At 38.8% G+C, this 23,087-nt stretch overlaps 5 protein-coding genes and 1 pseudogene across 10 annotated transcripts; 4 read left to right on the forward strand and 2 right to left on the reverse strand.

Moving 5' to 3' along the window:
* LOC109711870 lies at positions 246-4,248 on the reverse strand. 2 transcript variants are annotated; one of them, XM_020235203.1, is made up of 10 exons: positions 4,092-4,248; positions 3,232-3,309; positions 2,608-2,727; positions 2,360-2,470; positions 1,965-2,076; positions 1,755-1,832; positions 1,628-1,661; positions 1,452-1,520; positions 1,199-1,303; positions 246-511 (listed from the first exon to the last, which is right to left on the reverse strand). In XM_020235203.1, exons 1-9 carry the CDS (start codon positions 4,156-4,158, stop codon positions 1,229-1,231), a joined length of 744 nt encoding a protein of 247 aa, XP_020090792.1. In that variant the 5' UTR covers positions 4,159-4,248; the 3' UTR covers positions 246-511; positions 1,199-1,228. The 2 variants fall into 2 exon arrangements, with proteins under 2 accessions (XP_020090792.1, XP_020090789.1); XM_020235200.1 differs by having other exon boundaries at positions 246-515.
* On the forward strand, positions 4,535-7,896 carry LOC109711872 (vacuolar protein sorting-associated protein 32 homolog 2-like). Of its 5 annotated transcripts, none has more exons than XM_020235209.1 (8): positions 4,554-4,875; positions 4,969-5,065; positions 6,076-6,175; positions 6,366-6,451; positions 6,571-6,662; positions 6,976-7,090; positions 7,183-7,412; positions 7,518-7,896. In XM_020235209.1, the coding sequence occupies exons 2-7, from the start codon at positions 4,994-4,996 to the stop codon at positions 7,372-7,374; spliced, it is 657 nt and encodes a 218-aa protein (XP_020090798.1). In that variant the 5' UTR covers positions 4,554-4,875; positions 4,969-4,993; the 3' UTR covers positions 7,375-7,412; positions 7,518-7,896. The 5 variants fall into 5 exon arrangements, with proteins under 5 accessions (XP_020090797.1, XP_020090798.1, XP_020090794.1 ...); XM_020235206.1 differs by having other exon boundaries at positions 4,556-4,875; positions 7,183-7,382; XM_020235208.1 differs by having other exon boundaries at positions 4,535-4,642; positions 7,183-7,896.
* LOC109711868 (ATP-dependent 6-phosphofructokinase 2) lies at positions 8,336-11,334 on the forward strand. The gene is made up of 3 exons (XM_020235197.1): positions 8,336-9,342; positions 9,989-10,322; positions 10,651-11,334. Exons 1-3 carry the CDS (start codon positions 8,749-8,751, stop codon positions 11,142-11,144), a joined length of 1,422 nt encoding a protein of 473 aa, XP_020090786.1. The 5' UTR covers positions 8,336-8,748; the 3' UTR covers positions 11,145-11,334.
* Positions 11,490-14,742, reverse strand: LOC109711871 (39S ribosomal protein L46, mitochondrial). Its single transcript, XM_020235204.1, has 6 exons — positions 14,477-14,742; positions 14,240-14,305; positions 13,457-13,531; positions 12,849-12,978; positions 12,570-12,695; positions 11,490-11,985 (listed from the first exon to the last, which is right to left on the reverse strand). Exons 1-6 carry the CDS (start codon positions 14,662-14,664, stop codon positions 11,836-11,838), a joined length of 735 nt encoding a protein of 244 aa, XP_020090793.1. The 5' UTR covers positions 14,665-14,742; the 3' UTR covers positions 11,490-11,835.
* On the forward strand, positions 15,642-19,639 carry LOC109712249 (serine/threonine-protein phosphatase 4 regulatory subunit 2). Its single transcript, XM_020235716.1, has 8 exons — positions 15,642-15,774; positions 16,747-16,853; positions 17,078-17,158; positions 17,815-17,863; positions 17,980-18,091; positions 18,433-18,485; positions 18,611-18,673; positions 18,885-19,639. Exons 2-8 carry the CDS (start codon positions 16,756-16,758, stop codon positions 19,224-19,226), a joined length of 798 nt encoding a protein of 265 aa, XP_020091305.1. The 5' UTR covers positions 15,642-15,774; positions 16,747-16,755; the 3' UTR covers positions 19,227-19,639.
* Positions 19,964-22,726, forward strand: LOC109712250 (annotated as a pseudogene).

Below are 23,087 nucleotides of genomic sequence, written 5' to 3' on the forward strand. Positions count from 1 at the left end.
CCTTATGTTTGAACCACAAACAGTGACCTGCAACTGCACTACCCACAAAATAGACTTTTTCAAAGTATTCAAGAAAGAAAGATTTTTCCTTTTAGACTGCCAACTCATAGATAAGGTGGAAGATTTTCCTTCCTAATCCACCGATGATGACATTCTCACTCAACAAAGCTGTCCTAAGTTGCCTAGAATCATATGAATAAAAAGTTTGTGAAACGAAATTTTAATAAAATATGTGCACGTCAAGATTATCTTCAGAGACAAAAAGGATTTTTCATAAATTTAGGCAAGACGACAAGGTCTTCAGCTGAATCCAAAGAACCGCTAAGACGAACAATTTCCATCCTATTACAGGCATATGTTAATAGCATCCACTTGAAAAGAAAATTTGTCGAATACACAGGTGCCCGGGAAATAGATGAATCTGACAAATATGTACAAATAAGTACCCAAAATTACGAGAAAAATCGCAGGAGTCCATGCCTGTCGAAACTCCGTTATTCCTCTCGAGTGCCTACCTATGTTAGGAGTCAAATACAGAAAAAAAAAAAAAGGTGATGAAAACTATACCACAGAGAAATCAGATTAACATAAGTAGGAACAAGTTCACGCACATACTTCTAATGAAGCAGCAGTTTATCAATAAGCATCATCTGTTGCTTTCATTTTCAGATATTAAATATACCAGTTTATTAATAAGCATCATCAGCTTAACCATTTCTGGAGTTACAATTTTTCAGGTAATTGATATCGAGGGATGTTTAACACAGTAATTCATGCTAGAAACATAAAGAGTGCATCAAGGGCGAGGTATTTTGGGTCAAAGCAATTCATATAATATAGTTCTCAGGACAAAAACTTGTTTGAAACAATCACAAACATTTATATATTGTATGTTGGGCTGAAAAACAGACGAGTTTAGCACAATGGAAGGTCTGTATTAATACTCCGCCAAAGGTTAGATATCTTCGGCAGGTCATAGCACTTAGATCATTATATGATTCACTAAGTAAACGCCCTTAATCCAGAAGTTCTACAGCTTATTATGGCATAACTTAAAAGTTTTCTCTATGTCCCAAGAAGGATTTAAGTCCATATTGACTGGTGCGTACAAGATAATGCTAGGCAATACCATCCTCAAACTAGAAGTAACTTCCACACTATAGTAAACAACTTAACTCTAATTTAGAGCAGTGCTTACAGAGATTTGAGGGCACCTCCTTATGGGGGTTTACTTAGAACTTTTCAACTTCACCAGGGTAGTAAGTGCTTCCCTGATTGGTCCTTCATTCGTTTGTCTATTGGCCTGTATTAACATAATAAAAAACACTTCGGAGTTTCAGATGATATATAGCTGACATGAAAACGGAAAATAGGTCATAAATTGAAGATTTAGATATCATCTGCTACTCCTAATAATGTTAAGTAATAAGAACTAAGAATACCGCCCTTACCTTCAGTGACGGTACAAGACCATAAGCTTCTTCAACAGTCTCTGGACAAACATTACCTATCATGCATATCTGAAACAAAGGGGCATAAGGGTAGAAAACTTCTATGTAATAACCAAAAAAAAAAATAAAATTATGAACTATATAGTCCCCAAAAGAAAAGAGGGTCAGCTCCTAACCTCGCCATCATTGACCCCACAAGTTTTAAGAGTTCTAAAACTTAGTTAAGTGAAAACTTAGCAGCTCTTTTCCTTTTGAAGAAAAAGACAAGAAGCAAAATAAGCTGAAAAAAGAATATGAGGATACTCTAACACTTGTCTCACAGACTTTGCATCAGTATACTGGCTACCATTTTTCGAATACTGGAATGCTTTGTTGAAGGATCTAAAGAAACAAAAACAAATCATGTAGTCAATCCAAAATATACTTAAAAAGTTTTCTAGGAACAAGTTTAAATGGAGAAAGAAACAGAAAATTAATTCAGAAGAAGCAAACAATAATTCCTAAAGCAATTACTCAGGTATTTTTATTGTAGGGTCCTCCGATAAGATAGTCATGTGGTCATGGATATCTTGCAATACTTCTGCTGCTTCACAATCCATTAGTACTCTAGAATTTTTTGGAATATCTGTAAACAATAAGTATGAAGACAAATAAAGTTTTCAGGTCTAAATATATTTGACATAAACCAAGATAAAGTTTCTACACCATAAAGCTATATAGATACATTCAAACCAGTATAAGAATAAAGTAGCAATTTCCAGACAAGTGAAAGATAACTTTAGCCAAGATAGCAGGCTACTTTTCTCATCCAACCCCACAATTTTGTGTTTTAGGCAAGAGAAAACTTCTAGTTTGATCAAATATTAGTAAGGAAGGAAAAAGGGTACTTAGTAAGAGAAAGGACTGACCTAGCTCTAACTTCAGATCTACTTCCGCTGTAGGAGGCTTTGCATGCGGTAGCGATCCTTTTCCCTCAGCCTTCCCTGCATTAAAAGATTTTCCCCCTTTGCCCGAGTCACCTATGAAAAAGAACAGAAAATAAAGAAAACACAAACTGTTCATTGGGAAAAGGCATTAAGATAATGTCACCAAGCATGTTAGTGATCCAAAGACAATAAGCGAAGGTGACGGAAAACAAATGAAGTTATCTTCACACCTTTACCAGCTGAGGCCAAATTTGAAGCCTTTCCACCAGTTTTTAAACCATCAAGTGGGACCTTCTTTGGTGCCTTTCCATTCGACTTTCCAGAAGCCTGACTTTGATCCTCAATAAAACCTAAGAAAAAAGGGAACAATTTTATTTTAGAAGATCAAAAGAAGCACCACCAATTTGAATTGATGAACTTCTTCTCGTTTCTCCCACTACACACTCAGACTGGTGTTGGACAATGTGACTCTTATTAAAAAATTTTTAAAAAAACCTTGCTGATTTTTTAGAAAAAATAAAGAAAAAGTTTTCTTAGGCACCAGCAAAATTCATTTCTTTTCTGGTAGATGAACTCTCATGTAGTAAGTTTTAAGGGCTTAAGAAGAATATTATATTGAATAATGAAAAGGATGCATGCAAATGAGATCACACCACCTGCCAACGAAGACCAGGCTGCAATATACAACACATGGAATACACATAGATTCCCAACTCAGGGTCAGTTCAATATCGGGCACTAAAAACCATCCAAAAGAATGGTTAGTGTTCTTAATTGATTGAAGAGAAGAAAAACCAGCAAGAAACTTCCTCGAACACTAGACACAGAGGAGAAGGAAGACTAAAAACATCTACCTTCAGATTCATCTGAAGAATCTATGTCAACATGCACTGGCCTCTTGAAAGATGCGGGATCTTCTCCATTCAGAGCTCCTGCATGAATAAGGTTCCTTTATACTAATATCACAAGTAATTGCACTAATCAAAACAAACTACATTGAAATATAGTTGCCCCAACATATAAAGTTAAACAGGACAAACAAAAAATACATGCCCCAAAGTTCGAAGAAGCATGCAAGACAACACTATAATATGCTTTCCAAAAGTCCATACAACATATGATGTATTAACCAAAATGTATGAACTTGTCGACAAAGTTAATGACTAAAGTTTTATAGTAGAGAGATGAAGCTTTCAATTCTATGTTACAAGTAGATAAAAGTGGTCAGGTCACTAAATTTCCCTTTTTCTGCCAGTAACTTTAATATATAGGATATAAATGCATATATAAAGGGTAAATTATGCATTTGAAAGTTGAAACTAAAATACCCTGCTAAGTGCTAATTAAAAAAATGAGAGAGCTGTAAAAACATACAATCTTCGTGATTCTTCTACGCTACCTCAAGTATAGAACTTTACTGCAGGATTTTGCTTTTATCAAATAGACGCGTTCCATGAACCGAGAAACACAAATAAGTAATTCGCACATTTTTCTTTTTGATGGAAAATTTGAGTAATGCATAGTAAATCTGTAGAGAAACCCTAAACCCTATATTCAACCTAACAATCTCCATTCCAACACTCATAAGCCCTAAAAACACCTCGCCACAGATCCTCTCACCGCACGCAATGCTTCAAGTTATCGAAACCGCTCAAAAAACCCTAAGAGAAGTCGCTGCGGATTTGAACAATCGGAAGGGATAGATCATAAAAACCTTGGTTTGGGACCGAAGGGGCCTTCCCCTTCCCCGCAGACCACCCCTTTCCACCTCTATCCGCCATTGTCGGGGCGCAGGGAGTTCCTCGAAGGGCTTCTCCTGCGAAAGGTCGGGGACGAAGGGTTCGGCGAAGAAGATAGTTGGGGGTTGATTTTGTAAAATTTACTCGAATGGGTCGAACCGGGTCCGGACCAAATTTGACTTTGGACTCAGGCCGAGCCCCAAAATTTACGCTCAAAATAGTTTTGGGGCCTCTTTGGAATTTACTCTATCCGGGCCGAGTTTGGCCCATATACCCAAAACTATGTGTTCGACGAATAGTTTGAATACACGTAAAAGTAAATATATTTGCAAGTATATACATGTATATATATTTTATATTATTTCTAAAATTAAAATTATAAAAGAAAAAATAAAGTTCAAACCAAACAAAGGATACCCACGAAACTCCTGAAATAAGTGCGGTGTACGCGTAGCAAAGCGTATATAATAATGCTAAGAAGTTGAAGTGAACCGCGTTCATGGCGACGACGCGGGAGATGAGAGAGGTCGCTCCTTCCTCTTAATTTCTCAATCAAATCCCAAGCACTTTATATGAAATCTCTCTCTCTCTCCCTCGCCCAACCCCTTCCGACCGATTTCAAATTCTTCGCTTCTTTTGGTCTCCCATCGCTCTCGATCGCGTCGTCGTGGATTCGATAGGATCGGTTTCTTCGTGGTGGCGATCGATTTTTTTTTTGCTGTAAATCGCTTAATTTTTTGGATTATTTTTCGTTTTTAGGTGAGATATGTGCTCGATCTTTTGTACTGTTTATCGATAAAAATTTTAATTGCTCTTTTTGAGGATTTAATCGTTGGTTTTTTTTTATCGCAGAGGTGAGTAGTAGAGGATCGCGACCATGTTTTCTAGGCTTTTTGGAAAGCCTAAAGGTGTGGAAGATCCAGTGAGCACCATCGAGAAGTTAACTGAGGTGCTAAAGCTCTCTGTTTTGGTCTCTCTCCTTTGGTTCTTTCACACTTTGTGGATTTGCATGGTTGTTGTTGATTTATCTTAGAATTTGGCAAGTTCCAGTAGTGATTGAAGCAGAATTTTCCGTTTTTAATTTTTTTTTTATCATAATAATACAATTTTACACTCTTTTTTGCGTGTTATGGTTCGTATTACCAGTAATTCCTGGTGTCATCTCCAGCTCGAGCAGAGTCATTAAATTTACATTGCTGAATGAGATGTATATCATCTGAAACAGCATTTATTTCTTGTGGAGTGGCTAGAATTAGTTCTATTAATATGTCATCTGAAACACCACTTAACATTGTAGGCGCATTTCGTGTTCAATGAGTTGCGCCTGGGTGAACACAAAAATGGTGTTTCAAAATTTCGGGACCTACTTGGATACAGGATTATGCACGGATAACTTGTGTTATACTTATTCGTTCTAACTCACTTTTAGGGCCCGTTCGAATGTCGGAACATGCTATGGTTTATAAGTTGGTAACTTTCGCCCAAATAAACAAGCCCTAAATGAAGGATTTCACTCCTGATCATTAACATTAACATAGGAGTTCTACTTTAGAGTTCCTAAAAATCACATTTTTCTTGAAAGAGCATAATCTACCTATGAATAGTTAGCAATATCTTCGCGCATCAGGATTGCTTCTCACTTCATACTTACTCTTATACATCTTTTCATGCTTTCCAACGGCCAACTAACAAATGTTGGATGAGTTATTTTGGTTTCCAAACAGGATGTTGTTCATCAGTTTATGACTCTCAATAACTGACAAATGATTCTTTAGTGAAGAAGAGGTGACATGCTCCTTCATATAATCTCTCCTATAGAGAGAGAGAGATGTAGAGGTTAACTCATGCATTAAGTCGTTGTACTTAAATGAGGATTCAAAGTGTATCTTACATGTAATTATTGCATATAGTACACCTCTAGTTGATTATTTGTCTAATCTGTTGTCACAATTTTTTTAGACACTCCGATTGTTAGAGAAAAAGGAAGGAGTTCTACAAAAGAAGGCTGCTGCTGAAGTTGAAAAGGCCAAGCAATTCACCAAAGTGAAGAACAAAAAAGGTATAATTTCTGTTTCCTGTGGGAAAAAGAGACAAAGATCTCAGCATATCGATGATTTACTTCACACGCAATAGCGTAGTTTTCTTGTAGCATTTTTAATCCTGATGTAATTTTAGTAATCTACTTTTTCAATTTATACATTAGTTACTAAACCTTTTTCTTCTTTTTTTTCTCCCCCTTTTTAAATCAGCTGCAATACAATGTTTGAAGAAGAAACGACTCTACGAGCAACAAGTCGAACAGCTTGGTAATTTTCAATTAAGGATTCATGATCAGGTATCTTTTCATAGTTATCTGATTCATTTGCCTAAATCGCCCTTTTTTACTCTCATTTGTGAAGACATGATATGCCTCATTTGGAAGTCTACTGACTACTGAGTTGCATTACCTCTCAGATGATCATGCTGGAGAGTGCAAAAGCAACAACAGAAACTGTTCAGGCACTGAGAACTGGAGCACAAGTCATGAAGGCTATGCAGAAAGCGACGTGGGTACCGATGCACTATACTCCTATTTTAGAATCTTCTACGATTCTAGGAATCTTTATGTTTGCTTGCTTTATTCGACCAACTGCTTTTAGACACCTCAAAACTTAGGCAAACTGTGCTAGAGTATTAGCATTTTTATTATTCAAGTTATCCTCTGCAAACATGATTTTTTTTCGGTTGGTTTACTAACTTTAATTATTCTATCGCATATCTTTGGACTGTAAATGTTGTTTATGAATTTGTGGTGACATATATGAGAGAAAAATAGTGAACATGAGGCTAATAAATCATGCCGTCCACTTTGCTTTTCAGTAACATTGACAGTGTCGACAAGACTATGGATGAAATAAATGAGCAGACCGAAACCATGAAACAGATACAGGAAGCTCTATCTGCTCCTATCGGAATAGCAGCCGATTTTGATGAGGTATCTTTTCACTCTCAATATACTAAAAAAGTAACCCTCATCTTCCTCCCCTTCTTTTGCAAAATTCACCTTTAATTTTATGAAAATTGCAGGATGAATTGGAAGCGGAACTTGAAGAATTGGAGAGTTTGGAGTTAGAGGATCAGCTTCTCCAGCCAACGACTGTTCCTGCTCAACCAGCGAAGCAGGTTTCGGTGGTTGGAAAATCGACTCTTCGACCTTCGAAGGAACATAATGCCGACGAAGATGAACTCGCCAAATTACAAGCTGAAATGGCCATGTGAAAGTTCCGGTATCTTGCTTCTCCCTTATCACGCCATGTGTACGAGACCTGTGTCTGAGAATCAATCAACATTTGGCATGCAGATGTGAAATCTCCAATCTTTGTGACCATCTAATGACATTTTTCTTTAAAATCCTTTTGCAGGTCTAGTAATCAAAGTAGGCAGTACAGTGTAAAAATTATCGGACGCAGTTCATGATGGTGTTCTATCCTCTTCTCCTAGCATGTATAGTTTTAGAGTAAGTAGCGCTGGGGGTGAGGAGAAATTATCCTCTCCTCTGGCTTCGTATCTTGGTTTTAATGTTTCTATGAGTTTGTCAAGGAAACGTTCTTCTGGGTGTTCATAATAGGAACTAAGGTTTGATTTTCTAAGGGTTGTATTTTGGGGCGTTTTTGTTTTTTTCCCGACAGCGTTTGTGCTTCGATGATGTGCTAAAAAACAGTTATCGTGGGCACAAAATCCCTGGGTTTTCATTTTGAAGGAATCAAAGTAAAAAAGCCTTTTGAGTTTTTGTGTGTGACAGAATCAAAGAAATTGATCTACAAAGTGCACAACGCATGATTCGTAAAATTGCACAGGACGTATCCAAACAGTTTAAAAATTAAATCCGTAGAATTTTTTAGAGTTATAAAATTTTCTATTTTATTTGGACCAAAACCATAATTTATAAATTTCGTAAATATTTTTTTTACTGTGCATCCAAATATGTCCTAATTGTCTCGGTTTTCAGGATTAAGTGCTTAGGTGGTTTCAGGATTAAGTGCTTAGGTGGTTGGCTTCTTATTAAGGTAAGTAAGCAATCTCGGAAGCGTCCCTAGAGCAAGTGGCAAAGAATTTGATGGTTGGTATCTAAGATCCATGTTCGAATCCTAGTTTATTTATATTTTTAGCTAAATTTATTTTTAAATGAAATAAACGAAGCGGGTAGCATGCTATCTATCTCTCAAAAAAAAAAAATATTCGAGGCCTCAAATATCTCACTGTTCTGTACCTGGTCAAAGAGATGGATAGTCCATATACTGGAAATCTCTAGCACCAGCAATATTCGCCACCGCCAGCGAAAATTGGGTATTTTAGATAAGATTATGCAATGGTTAGAAAATTATTTGCTTTGATAAATCACAATCGTGGTGTTGGAGACTAGGAAATTTAAACCATTGGGCTCCACGGTACCTGCTCCAAAATATTTTATAGCTCTCCCCGACCACGTGTCGCGATCTGCGCCGTCACACGCAGCGCGGCACACGGTGTTCTCCTACTCGGCCACCTCGTACTCCGCAAACTCTTTTCCTCCCCCTCAAAAGCTATATTCTCCTCCTACTGCTACGCAATTCCAATTCCCATTCCGACTCCGACTCCGACTCTTACTCAACAATGGATCTCACAACCACCGCCAACTCCACCGCCACTACAGTTGACGACGCCGGTGTCATCTCCCTCCCCCCCTTCGCCCTCCAAACCCTACCCCACCTCTCCGATTACCTCCCCAACGTCGTCTCCGTCCTAAACCCTATCGACCGAAACCCTTACTACCACCCCTCCTCGGGGTTCTACATCTCCCCCTCCGACGTCGTCCTAGGGCACATCCTCTTCGACCTCTCCGCCGGCGCCGCCGCCGCCGCCGGGGACCGCCGGTTCCCGGCGTACCACCGCGCGGGGCCGCGGCGGGTCGTGCGCTTCGACCCCGCGGCGGTGCGCGCGGCGATCGTGACGTGCGGGGGCCTCTGCCCCGGCATGAACACGGTGATCAGGGAGCTCGTGGTGGGGCTGTGGGAGCTCTACGGCGTGCGCGAGATCTACGGGGTGCCCTCCGGGTACCGAGGGTTCTACTCCGAGGAGCCCGTGAAGCTGGACCCCAAGATGGTCGATGATTGGCACAAGAGAGGGGGCACCGCCCTCGCCACCTCCCGGGGCGGGTTCGATCTCGAGAGGATCGTCGATGCGATCGAGCGCCGCGGGTATAATCAGGTGATGATTAATTTTCGTAGAGCAATTTTAATCACCATTTCGCTTAAAATCTTAAGATCCTTTTTTAATCCGTGGTGAAGTTTCATATGTTTTTGTGACCAGAACCTTCGAGACTCAATATTTTTAGTCTCCAGTAAAACAGACTCTTCCATTCTGAGCAACTTTAGTTTGGGAATGGTTTTGTTGTTAATTTCGTTTGTAGTTTAGGAATGATCTGTCTCATGGCGGTGTATAGCATAATATATATAGCATAGTTTGTCTCTTTCGCTTAGATAGAAACCCTACTTCATGATCTTGCGTCATTTAGAGGTCTCAATAAGAGTCTTTGCACTATTGAAGCGAGAATCCACTTATATAGCACTTTGATCCCCCTCATCAAGGACCTCGGCAAATTGCAAATACTTCGACTAATATAATAGAGTTGAATCTTCTAACCTTTTGGTTCTTCTTTCTACTGATAAAGAGGTGACTGAGTAACAATTATGTCAAATTCGATCTCACCCTATCTTTGACTGAGATGAAATAAGAAAGCAAGGAGGGAGAGAACTCGTAAAAATTAAAAATTTGTGACATTTATAAAATTGTCAGATAATAAAACATTAATGTATAAACTGTCAATGTGAATAGCTCTTCGCTTAACCTGCAGGTCTATGCAATTGGTGGCGATGGAACCATGAAAGGCCTCTTAAAGATCTTTGAACTGATTCAACGCCGCAAACTGAAGATATCCATAACCGGGATCCCCAAAACGGTTGACAATGATATTGGCATCATAGACAAGTCATTCGGCTTCCAAACCGCCGTAGAGATGGCCCAGCAGGCCATTAGCGCAGCTCATGTGGAGGCTGTGAGTGCGGTGAATGGGATCGGGCTCGTCAAACTAATGGGCCGGAGCACAGGCCACATTGCTCTCCATGCTACCCTAAGCAGCCGTGACGTGGACTGTTGTTTGATCCCTGAGAATGATTTCTATTTGGAAGGTAATCTTAAACATTTAACATGATTCCAAAATTTTGTTTGAATGGACGCATCTCTCTATTTCAATTTATTTGTCAGCTAGAAATTAGAAATCCTTCAGCAAGATTGCACCTCTTCAAGAAGAGACATTCCAAATAGACCTCAGGTAGTCAGGTTGAGGCCTCTTCAGCATAGACACACAACTGTTTACATATCTCATGCCATCTCTAATCTCATTCTCTACTTATTATTGATCTTGTTCACTATAATTATGCTGTTATAACTTGTTCATTATCCGTGTTGCACATAATAGATCATGCAAATGCATAATAGCTGAATCAATTCCGACAGGTAAAGGCGGTCTATTTGAGTTCCTTGATCAAACGCTTAAGCAAAACGGGCATGCAGTGATCGTGGTGGCTGAGGGGGCCGGGCAAGACATCATACCGCGAACTGATAAACAAAAACAAGAGAGGGACGAGTCGGGAAACCCGGTGTTCTTGGATGTCGGACCGTGGCTCAAGTCGGAACTGAGGAAATGGTGGGCACGAGAAAACAAAGGAGCAATTCTCACGGTGAAGTATATTGATCCCACGTATATGATACGAGCAGTTCCGGCAAATGCCACCGATAACTTGTACTGCACCTTGTTGGCGCATTCAGCTATCCACGGCGTCATGGCTGGGTATACTGGCTTTGTTTCTGGCCCAATAAATGGGAATTATGGGTATATACCACTGGAGCAGGTCGCATTTGCGAAGAATAAAGTGGATATTCTCGATCATAAGTGGGCATGGGTCAGGTCAGTTACAAACCAGCCAGATTTCCTCAGAGGCAGCACCTGAAGCTTCCTCACAGATACTTAACCTTAAGCCCTGAGAGTTTTGAACATTCTTAGATGAAGCTGTTATTGTAGTTTCCTTTAGAAAAATAAATCAGTGGACCTGAAGAATATCTGAGCTTGAGCTTAAAAGAATGGTGTTGTTTGATGATAATGTTGAAAATTCTGCGTTACCATGCTTGCATTTTGGAGAACTGTGCTTGGTTTCTCATCATCAAACATGTGATTGGTGGCTACGAGATCATGCATCACCGATTTTGCAAAACCACCCTTTTCTCTGATGTTTCCAACAGTGAAAAACTTCAGTGTGAAAAAATAACATAATTTAAAGATGCTGGGGAGATGAACATGAAGAGAAAAGAAAAAAGTTTAGTTGTGCATAAAAAAATGCAAAGGTATACATATTGTTGATAAAGTATTAAAACATAGCCTACAATACCCAGAAGCATCAAAACTTCAGCTGAATGTCACCGCCAGTAACTGCCGGCTAAGATAAACTGTAATCTAACTGAAAAAGAAATCGAACAACAACACATTGGGAGTTCCCCAAAGATATGATTTAAGCCTCTCCTCCTTTAACTCGTTCCATTTATCCATAGGCAACTCGTGAGCCAATGTCTGAGCCATAGCAACTGAAGGGTGCTGATCCTAAAAGGCCACAATACCATCTCCAAGAAAAACAAACAAGGACGCAGTTATCTTATGTGAATGATCATCTTATCAAAAAGGGACGCATGCTCCGGAAAGCATTCGAGCAACTCGTCCTTGGTTACCCACTCATAGTCCTTGCACTTACCGATGTGAAGCTTATTCGTACCGATCACTTGTGATTTGAAGAAGAACCGCTGCAGATAGAGGGATCAAAAAAAGGTTTAAGACATCAGTAAAGAGAGACAAATGACAGGCTAGACATTATATGGAACTTACGGAAGAGTCCCAAGATGATACTTAGATAATAGAAAGCCACTACCACAGGATACAATATACACCTTAGGGTAGTTTGGTATTGAGGTGGCAAGGGCATCCGCTTAGATGCTTTGGAAAGTCAAAAAAATTCAAAAGTGCTTTTAATCTTCACCCCCTAACGCTTTAAAATAATAAAGCAGCTCACGGACTGAGATATATTCCTTAACAGCTTAAGATATGTAAAATCATAGGACAGGGAGTAATGGCAGCTGACTATCTTTCTATAAAATCAGGGCTAGAGGCATCCCACCCAACTTATTTTTAGGATGGTTACATAAATTACCCAATTCTGTGAGCAAAAATGTCACTCACCAACCTAAACAACGATAGGGAATATATCCATGCAGAAAATCATTAATCAGATTATTTCATATAGAGAAGAATTTCCCATTTCTCCAAGAGTAGAAACATAGCGAAAAGAAGTAAAACAATGCTAAAAGAGCAAATACGAAAAAACCAGTACCTTAAATGATAGAGAATCTGGCGAGCCTTCTTTTGGTTCTACAACCATATGAGCCATAGGAGCATTTCCAACAAAATATGTATGATGAAGTCCTCCAAGTACAGATTTTAGTGCTGATTCTGCACACTAAAATTGAAGGATTCATATGGAAATAAGAAAAGGCGGAGAAACTTCAAACAAATGGCATTAAATCATGATGATGAAGCAAATATACCAAGAAAGAAATAGCATTAGCAATGCAAAATAAGAAAAACTTCATATGTATCCATAAGTACTTACCAATCTCAAAGTCTCTTCATTTTCATGAACTTTTTCAGGAAAATGCCAAACAGGTTTACCATCAGGAGCTCCCAACGGGGTACCGTACAGGAGAAGATAAAGCCTTCTATCAAGTGCTCTCTGCAATGACCTAAAGAAAGGACAAGGTCAACAAGTAAAACAGAACAACCTACCACAAGCAAGAAAAATTACCAAAACCTTCTCTGACATAGTAGAAATGATAGTAGGTCAGAATCCACCATTTTCCCATCTCCCTTTGTATTCAACAGTTCCATTTCAGTTAATCATATTTCTAAGATACATCTAAAAGAAGCAGATCTGCTTATGCAGATGGTTAAATCCATTCAGTCAGTTTATGTCCTCCAACGTACCAAGCTCGTCAGCTTTGGACCAGTAAATGCCCACAAATATATATGCAGTAATCAATGAATGATTCAATACAAATAATATGTCAACACTAGTGCTCGCTAGAAAAGCTCCAACTTAGGTAAGAAATACTTAACTGAAATGTAATAATTGGATACACTATTATCCGCATAGACAATCACAAGATCAAGTAAACCAGGAAAGTAGAGATGGGAAAGGCGGGGCAGGAAGCCAATGCTTACTTTCGGTCATTTGTTTTATCAGCTTCTGTGATTCGTGGAGCAGGAACATAATCAATCTGATAGTCACCTTTTCCCCTGTAACGGACCAACAAGTCCATTTTCAGTTAGAAACAATGTGATAAAAGTAGCCAGCTTCGTTACCATCTACCCAAACGTGTATTGCAGAGGCAGGAACAATAGATAATCAGTATATGATATTGGAAAAGCTCAAACACCAGCAGGGTAAAATGCTGCTAGTGATAATAACTAATAAGTGTGACAAGAACTGTTCAAGGAAGTCCAAAGGAAGCAATAATGAATAAAATCTGCACTATTTCTGAAAGTAAACAATTAAAGAATTGTCAGATAACAGAATCATGAAACTCAAAATGTATTCTTGTGTGTTTGGCTACCACTGCAGAATGACTAGCTATACAATAATTTAACTATCAAGCCTACGTGATGCCATTGTTCTGCATGACATAACATAACGTTTTGGTATATACAGCTTGCTGTTCTTCGTGATCCCTAATTAGATGTTTCCTTTCAGATTTACGTGCTAATTTCAAAGAGTTTCCTTTGTCGTTTTAACATAAAGTTCAATGGATAGGCCTAAATTCCAGTTATCAACTTTATGCCAAAAGCTAGCAATGCTCCTATTGTTCTGATAGAGAATGACCCCATTGTAAAAAAGATTAAGTTCCAATATCTAATTCTCTTGATGAATGACATTAATTAGGGAATGGAAACCTAGTGAAATAAGATGTTAAAAACTGAGAAGGGGCAAAAGGATTACCAAATTACCTTGCATCGGCTTTTCCCAACACTTCATCCGGGTACTTCCTCCGATACTGTTGCCTCCACCGAAACCTACACAACATTACACGTCGATCATCCAATCCACATCAAACACGCCCACGAGAACCAAGGAATCGGACGAAGACCACGTCAAGTATATCAAAACCATAATAAATCTCACTCTTCTAAGATCCGAAACCCTAGATTGAGGAATCAAAGAAGAGCGAGGGAGAGGGATTATACGAGAACTCTTGGAAGGCGTAGACGACAGGGTCGATTTTGGGGACGACGACGGGGAGCCGCTCGAATAGGACGGCGGCGACGATCTTCTCCGGCGATCCACCGCCGCCACCGCCGCCGCTCGTCGACGTCAACGTGCAAAACCCTAGCGATCGGAGGGATCGGAAGAGGGGCGGAGCGGATCGAAGCATTTCCCCACCCTCTCTCTCTCTCTCTCTCTCTCTCTCTCTCTCTCTCTTCCTCCTTGGGTATCTCCCAGAGAACCTCTCCTTAAACCCCCGGGGTCGGAGTCGCCCGTTGCAACAGGGGGATGATGCGCCCTAGTTCGTAGGGCCCTGGCCCGTAGGCCGTGGCCCAATATTTATAGGCCTAACTTGTTTGTCATGGGCCGTCGACGTTCACACTAATGGTGTGATTCTCACAGCTAATAATAGGAATGTGTTTGCAGAGGCATTCATAGCCTGTTTGTTAGCATGATTCTGAACTCGTGACTTTTAAGAAAATTGAGTCTTTTTTTTTACATCAAAGTTACGATATCTCACGGTTGTATGTAGATGATCGTTTTTTTCACTTCCGTGGAATGAGGGGCAAAGCCGAGTTTGTGAAACTCACAAATTTCTCGATCTACACTTCTCTAATAAATCAATAGCAAAATTTCTATGCATTCAAGTCAAACTTGTTAGACATTTAATCGAAAGTTGGCCTAGTAATTTTAAAGGCCAAGTAAAAGTGAAGCATAATTTTTTTGTTGAACAGTTGGGTAGAGAAATAAAGCATGAGTATTATGCAAATATCTAAACCAAATATTTTAGGATGGCGAAATAATGGGATTATTTATTCGCAATTGGTCGATATTAGACAAATTAGAACCCCGAGTGACCTATAAGCTGAAGTTCACAATAGTTTTGGCATGTTCTTCTTCTCCTGTCATAAGGATCGCAGAACTTCACAAATTTAAATTAGATTAGTTATCAGAACAATTGGATTTTTGTATACTAAATCTTATTTTTGCAAAACTTGAGTGGTGATGTGCGATTGTATTATATTTGTAGTGATATCAAGTTATTTATTTATTTATTTATTTTCGCAACCCAGAGAACCGAGACACTCGAGCCCAATCCAATTCGACCCGTTGCTAGGTTAAACAAATTTGATCCGCATCCGGCCCATTTACGGATCGGGTTGATCCAAGGCCAAAGGGTTCGAAACATCTCCTCCCAAGCCCCGAACTCCTCCTCCACCTCCACCTCCTCCCCGATTCCCCGTCGATCTCACACCCTCTCTACTCTCTACGATCCCCGGTAAAGGTCCTCTCATCGCATTTCCTCTTCTTCTTCTCTCTCTCTCTCTTTCTCTCTCTCTCTCTCTCTCCGCTTCGATTTCTAGCTCAAATTTGCTAACCCTAACTCTGGATCGCTTGCTTACTTGTTTGCGAGCAATCCAAGCCTATGAACGGTTCTCTCGGCTTCAAATCCATTTTATTGAGCAGTTTCGACGAGCTCACTCATCGAAACTTCATTTCTGTGATGTAATTGAACAAATACTGTATAGTTACTCTTACTTCTTGTGGATTCTAAGTAGTTTTGGGCATAGATTTGTTTATTTGAAGCCTTTATGGATCATGAAGTTGATTAGTTGGTTGCAATTAGCCTAGTGGAAGTTTGCTTGTTTGTGCGATTTGTGTTAAGCGAATAGTTGTAGTCTTGGAGATTTTGGAGTAAGATTTAGAACTTCGAAGATCATGATTGACCGAAAACTAGTGTTGCAGTTGTATCGGTCGAGGAAAATTAAGAGAATTGAAGTGAGTGATCCTACATATGTTTCTCATTCGTTTTGTTTTGTTCGTGCAAACGATTAAGCTAGTAAAGCAAGCTATCTTTGTGTGTTTTGCCCTTACTAAAAAGCTCGAACTTTTTTTCATATGTTTCCTGTGCACATGAGGATATTCCTCTCTAACCTATGTTAAATACTTTGCATAAGCTGTAAATGTAAAGGACCGGGCTAGGATTTGAAATATTTTTGGAACTCTACAAACCTTATCTATTGGTATATCTGAATTTCAACAGTAAATAGAAGAAATATTATTGGAAATAACCAAAAGGAGAAGAACTTATGGATCGGCTATACGAAATTTATCTTTCCATTTTCTCGTTTAACTTTTTTCCCTTGTTTGAAAGCCCTTCTCTTGCAGAATGGAAATTGTACCTTTAACTGTTTGTCGTATAGAATATGTTTATTGTTTAACTCTTATTGTATGCTGATAATTTGTGCAGCAAAAAGTAATGGAATCTACAGCTGTTGCAAATTCAGAGTCTCCAACACTTGCTCCCGACATGGAGCAGCTCTCAGAAAATACGGTTCCACATAATTCAAATCATGAGTAAGCACTACGTTCTGTTAAACAACTTCTTTGATCTCGTTCTCGTACATTTATACATTCCTCAATTAGTAATGGTGTTGTCTTGATTCAGATCCACCAAGAATTTTTGATGTTTGAGAAAAACTATTTGGAGACTGATCTCTTTGAACTTCACTTCCTTCTAATAAGCTTGTTCCGTGGCACCTAACTATACCCTTAGCTTTTTGTTATTCATTTTGCCTTAGGTATGAGGAGCACAAAGTTGATTTCAGTTCTGAAGAAATAAGAGGCATAATGGGGGTGATAGCTGCTACTGGGAAGTTTTGGTATGGACTTGCTAACTTTCTTAGAAAAAAAATGTTCTATGGTAGCTCTTTGTTTGCAGATGTCTGAAAAGTTCTCCTCTTTGTTTTGCTTTAAAATATATTATTTAGTTGAAAAGATATTTAGTTTGGTACAGCTCTAGCGGTGAAGCACATCTATTCTCATACTAGATGCAAGTTTGAATCCACTGAAGAGTGTTGTTAATATTTTCTCGCTGTATAATTGGGATAGAAGGCTATATTAGTTGCTGCATTTATGCCGAAGAAAGATAATTATATCTCGCACATGCATTAAGAAAAGATTTAGTTTTTTTCTATCTCCTATTACATCTCTTTTGATAGGAATATATATGAGACGCTTTAATATATAGGTTTGACTTTTTCAGTTTGAACTTTTGATTTCCGTTCCACTTGTTAAAACGCATCATCAATTCATCTATGTCCATGTTACTTTGACTGCTGAACAGAACAGCTTTCTGAGCCATGGATGTCATCCAGCACACCTTTGCATAAAGATCTATACATGAACATTATCTATTTTCTTATTTTAATATCATCTGTCGGTCGATCAAGTGCATTCAATGCAATTAGAATCTAGCTAATTTTACTTCTTTTGGACTGTCAACATTTTCTTATTTGTCAATTGCTTGTCTTCTCAGGCATGATTGGAGCTTGCTCAAAAACTTGCTATCTTCTCGGCTCAAGCAGGTATGGGGAGGTATGCTGACATGTTTCACCTAGGTTGCAGATAAATTTAATGCGTCCCTTATAATTAGAGGCTATGTCCTATTGGTTGTTTCTAATTCCTGACCATTCATTAAAAGGTCTTGGCTGAATACCCTGAAGCCCAAACAGGCGGCGGAGTTGGGTCACAACAGAGTTTGTTATCAGATGAAAGTGAAACATATTCAGAGTTGGTGAGACGGCTTGATGAAGGTGATTCTACAATTTTATGACCTAATAATTGGCATGGTAGATGTTACATGTTTTGTTAATTTCTTTATGTTGAGGTGGCCAGCAGCATATGCTTATTTTTTTCTCCATATGGTATTAGGCAATGGACTTTGTCATGTAATTTTCTTAGTCGTACAAGTATATTGTAAATATGTGTTGAGATACACCATTTTGATGCTGGGATTGGCAGTCAAGCATGTGCATGTGCTATATATTGTCCATTGAAGAGCTCTGCAATCATGTCATTCTTTTGTTTGGTGACCTCGGTCTAAGTTCTCTTACCATTATATGAGATATAACTGTATTCTCTGCCTTTTTGGCAGCTCTTCTGAGTTTTATAGAGGGTCCTCCCTTTACACTGCAAAGACTCTGTGAGGTAGTTATTGTTTTCCACCTACATTATCCTCTTTCTGATGTAACCAATGTCCCTTGACTTTTTTTTCTGGAAACTTACCTGTTTAAACTATTGGTGGCTTGTATTGCTGGTTTTTATTTGAACAGATCCTTCTGTCTCCAAAAAGCACGTACTCAAACTTGTCGAAGCTTGCTCTGGCCCTGGAGAAGGTTCGCGAGCTTAATTTTTCACTCTGGTGACAATGACATCATAATTTCTACTGAAGACTTTCTACTGTTGTACACAAGCAACACTAATTTATAAAAAATTACCTTCAATTTTCATTTTCACAGATCTTACTTGTAACATTATCCTCAAATTTAGTTTCCTAACTCAATTTTATGATTTTTTTTTTTTTTTTTTGGAACTCTTGTTCTGCAGAATTTATTGGTGACTTCTACTCTGACAAAGTGTACTGATCCTTACCCAACGGCACCAGGACAAATAACTGACGACACTGATAAAGAATCCGAGGGGCCACCAAATGAGCACTCTAATCCAGTCCCAAACGGAGTAGAAAATGCAGGTGGGGATGGTGATGAAGAGATGACCGATGCCGAGCCTGATGGAGATGGTAATAGCACTAACCCTGACACAGAGATGCAGGAACAGAAGGACAGTAGCGAAGCATTAGATGGCGACTCTGAGATTGTCTCCAATTCTGCTCCTCCCACTGAAACTGATACCACTAGCGAACAATGTTCAGTTTCCGAGAAACCGTGAGCGAATAGAGACACACCCAGCTTGACCAATACCGCGGTTTTCTTCATGAACTACTGGCCTACATGGGAACATATCTGGTTTCTCTAGCTGTGATGTTCTACTTGTTTCTTAATTGAGGGTTTAGCTGTATAAACGATAAAAAATGGCTACTTTGCTGTGATATTGGTTTCCCATCCATTAAAGCTGTTTTTGGCATTGTACGATTATAATTCAGGTTCTACAGCTCGGTACTGTGGAAGTCAAAGATTAGCAGCGTAGTTGAGCTTATCACTTGTGATTAAGGCGCTCTTTGTACCTCGTACTGAACCCAGAGCAAGATGCGTGGGATAAAATTTTTTCTGTTCTAATATCTTTTCTATTTGATGTGTGAAAGAAAAATCTTTGTATCAGAAGATTGAGTCGATGGTTTTGTATCATCTCTGTTCATTTTCTTATAATAGGCATGGTGAGGTTTATGCTGATCGTGATTAAGAGGCTTATAAAAGGGTCAATTATCATACACGCTTTAGAACTCGAGAATCTCGAGTGGTAAAAGGCTGACGATAAGTATGTCTAAAATTATAAATAAATTCATACATTATTTTAAAATTTAGACTTTATATTTGTTATTTAAAATAATTTGTAGGGATCTTGTAAGTAATTAATTAATTATCTGTAATTACAGGAGTATTCTAATTATCCATAATTAGATATTTGTGCGAGTCCTACGGGCGTGGGGATTCTCTTCCTCCTACGGTCGGCAAAGCATACAGCTCAAACAAGCCCCCAAATACCCCCCCAGTACAATTTAGGCAGAGTGGAAACGCGTCTCCCCAGCTCCCCAAGGGAAACAGCAAACGCGTTTCCCATTTCGATCTCTTCCCCTCCCCCATCTCCCTTCTTATTTCGATCCCAAGGGTTTTGTTTTTTTTTTTTTTTTTTGTGATTCGAATTGGAGTCCTCCGATCGAAGATGTCGTACGCGTACCTCTTCAAATACATCATCATCGGAGACACTGGTTAGTTGTTGGTTTCTCGATCTCTTTTTCGTGTTCGCTAGGGTTTTGATTTTGGTGAAAAATTGATCATGATGCTAGCCCCACCCCAGTTTTCGATCTGCGGCAAGGTGATTGATGAGTTTTGTTAGATGCGGATCTGATGAGTGGGTGTTGTTTATATGAGTTTTGCATTTATTAACCGAAGAATTTAATGAAGGTTATTGAGTATCTGCTTCATTGGTTGGTCGTTAGGCCAATTTTGTCCTTAGATTATGCTCTTGTGCTGTGTGTTTCTAGTTTACTCACATTGTTTTGGGTTTTTTTTTTATTTTTACAATGACATTATGTTAGATTTTGTTTGAAGTAATATACGACCTAGCGATATTGTAAATTATTCTTTTACAGAAAATATTGGATCTCTCTTATTGTGATTTTGTCAATGATTTGAGAAAGTACATGTACTACGTATTCAATTTAGTTTTCATTTGCCATTCTTAATCAGGTGTTGGGAAATCATGTCTTCTGTTGCAATTCACCGACAAGCGGTTCCAACCGGTGCACGACTTGACGATCGGTGTCGAATTTGGGGCTCGAATGGTTACTATCGACAACAAGCCCATTAAGTTGCAGATATGGGATACGGTTTGTTTCGAATCACCTTTTGTTGGTCTTTCTCCCTTTTTTTTTTTTAATGATCAATGACTATTTGACAAGTTACTTTAGCTTCATAGTTCTTTGTTTTTGCTGGGAAGGTAGTACATGTTAGAAATTTTTATTATGTTGTCGATTTATTTTAAATACATATTTCTCACCTAGTATTTGTAAGAATTGATTTATATCTTATTTGTAAGATGCAATTTTGCACATATACATAGCGTAGGGGCCGTTTTACGCTTTTACTTAGCGTGCGTGGTTTGAAACTTCCTAGGATTATCACCATTATATCCGTGTTCTATTTGTTAGCCTTTCTGCTTTTCTATTGCTTGGATATAATCCTACCTTTGATGGGGGCGTCAAATGACAAATAGGAGAATAGGTATTAATCACTTCGTCAAAACAAACACGGTTATCATAGTGTTCAACAAATTGATCTGTTATTCAGATCTCCATAACATGTATGTTAATGCTCTTGATGAAGAAATTACTTGCATCAGGTAGAGAGAAGGAATGAGAGTTTACAGCAGCATTTACCTAAACTAATATGTGTAACTGTAGCTGCATTTTTTTAATTTGTTAGTTTTACGCTAGACACAATTTGGATGGATCTGTTGTTTTGAAAGGTCGGTGGCGGCATCTTGTTTGCAAACAAAGAATTACTGTGATTAATTGTCCCTATTCTAACTGCGAAGTTGTGTGTCGTTTCTAATGAACGACCTCTAGATGCATCTGATCCAAGTTTTTCTAGGCTGGCCAAGAATCTTTCAGATCAATCACTAGATCCTACTACAGAGGGGCTGCGGGTGCTCTTCTAGTATATGATATCACGAGGTATATATGTTAATTATCGTTTTCGAATTAGGGTTTTGCTTTTGTGAGATATTTAGTCTTATTTTCTGTTGGAACGCGACCGCCAGGAGGGAGACATTTAATCATCTTGCGAGCTGGTTAGAAGACGCGAGGCAGCATGCAAATGCTAATATGACGATAATGCTGATTGGGAACAAAAGTGATCTGGCTCACAGGCGAGCCGTCAGCACCGAGGAAGGGGAGCAATTTGCTAAAGAACATGGCTTGATCTTTATGGAGGCATCCGCAAAAACTGCGCAGAATGTGGAGGAGGTGAGTGAGGTTGTCCATATTTCATTACACAAATTCTTTCTTTGCCGTATTGATAATTTTCCTGATGTTGGTTATTCTCTAGGCATTCATCAGCACTGCAGCCACAATATACAAGAAAATCCAGGAGGGGGTGTTTGATGTGTCTAACGAGGTTAGTTTTTTCATTCCCACTGAGTGGGCCATAATATCTAATCAGTGAGCCTCAAAATCTGAAAAAATAAGGAATGAAGTAGCATATATTTGTTGCGAATGGAACATAAGGCAAGAAGAACTACAAATTCTGATGAACATGGTAAAGAACTAAAGATAGAAGGCAACTTTTACTTCAACAAATTTATGATGTTGCTATGCTCTGGTGACACCTTATTATCCTAGATCAAAACTCATGGCTGTTAAACTCATTTTTCCACATTTCCTCCGAGTAAACTCTTATGCTGTTGCTTTCGCAGTCATACGGAATCAAAGTTGGATATGGAGGAGTCCCAGGTCCATCAGGTGGGAGAGATGGCTCCTCCTCTCAAGCTGGTGGCTGCTGCAGTTGAGCTTCCGCACATTTAACTGTTAATTTCTCATACTTCATCGTTCTTATGTGATTGAGAATAGTTTCTTTGCCGTTATTTGTTGTTTCTTTGATATTTTATGCACCTTTGAACCAATTAAATTTGCAGTTTATTTGTTGTTAAATTGTTTGTATAGATCTTTCTGTATGTCTAAGAGTGTTTGCCTTTCATTTCCACTTGGTAAATTTGTGTAGCATGTTTTTATTTTTAAATGCTATATCATCTTACTGGGAGCGTGGCAATGCTTGATTCCATCCATGCTTAGACTGGTGAGTCCACCCAGTGTTGAAAACTAAACTCGAACAAATTGAAAATGGTGAAGTTTAATGACTCGCTGAGTTGACTAATCTACAGTTGCAGTGCGTGAAACTGTTAATCTGTGGCATATATGCAACAGTCAACTACCCTGCAAAACTAATCTTAGCAAACAAATTTCTTTACCCATCTAGTTTTTTTTTTTTTTATATAGTATTTGGACTATTTCCTAATTTTGGATTTGGAAGCAATTTTTAATCTTTCCTTTGAACCACCCTCTACCTACCCAAG

Source organism: Ananas comosus, linkage group 6, assembly GCF_001540865.1.
Source record: "Ananas comosus cultivar F153 linkage group 6, ASM154086v1, whole genome shotgun sequence".
Classification (NCBI taxonomy): Eukaryota; Viridiplantae; Streptophyta; class Magnoliopsida; order Poales; family Bromeliaceae; genus Ananas; species Ananas comosus.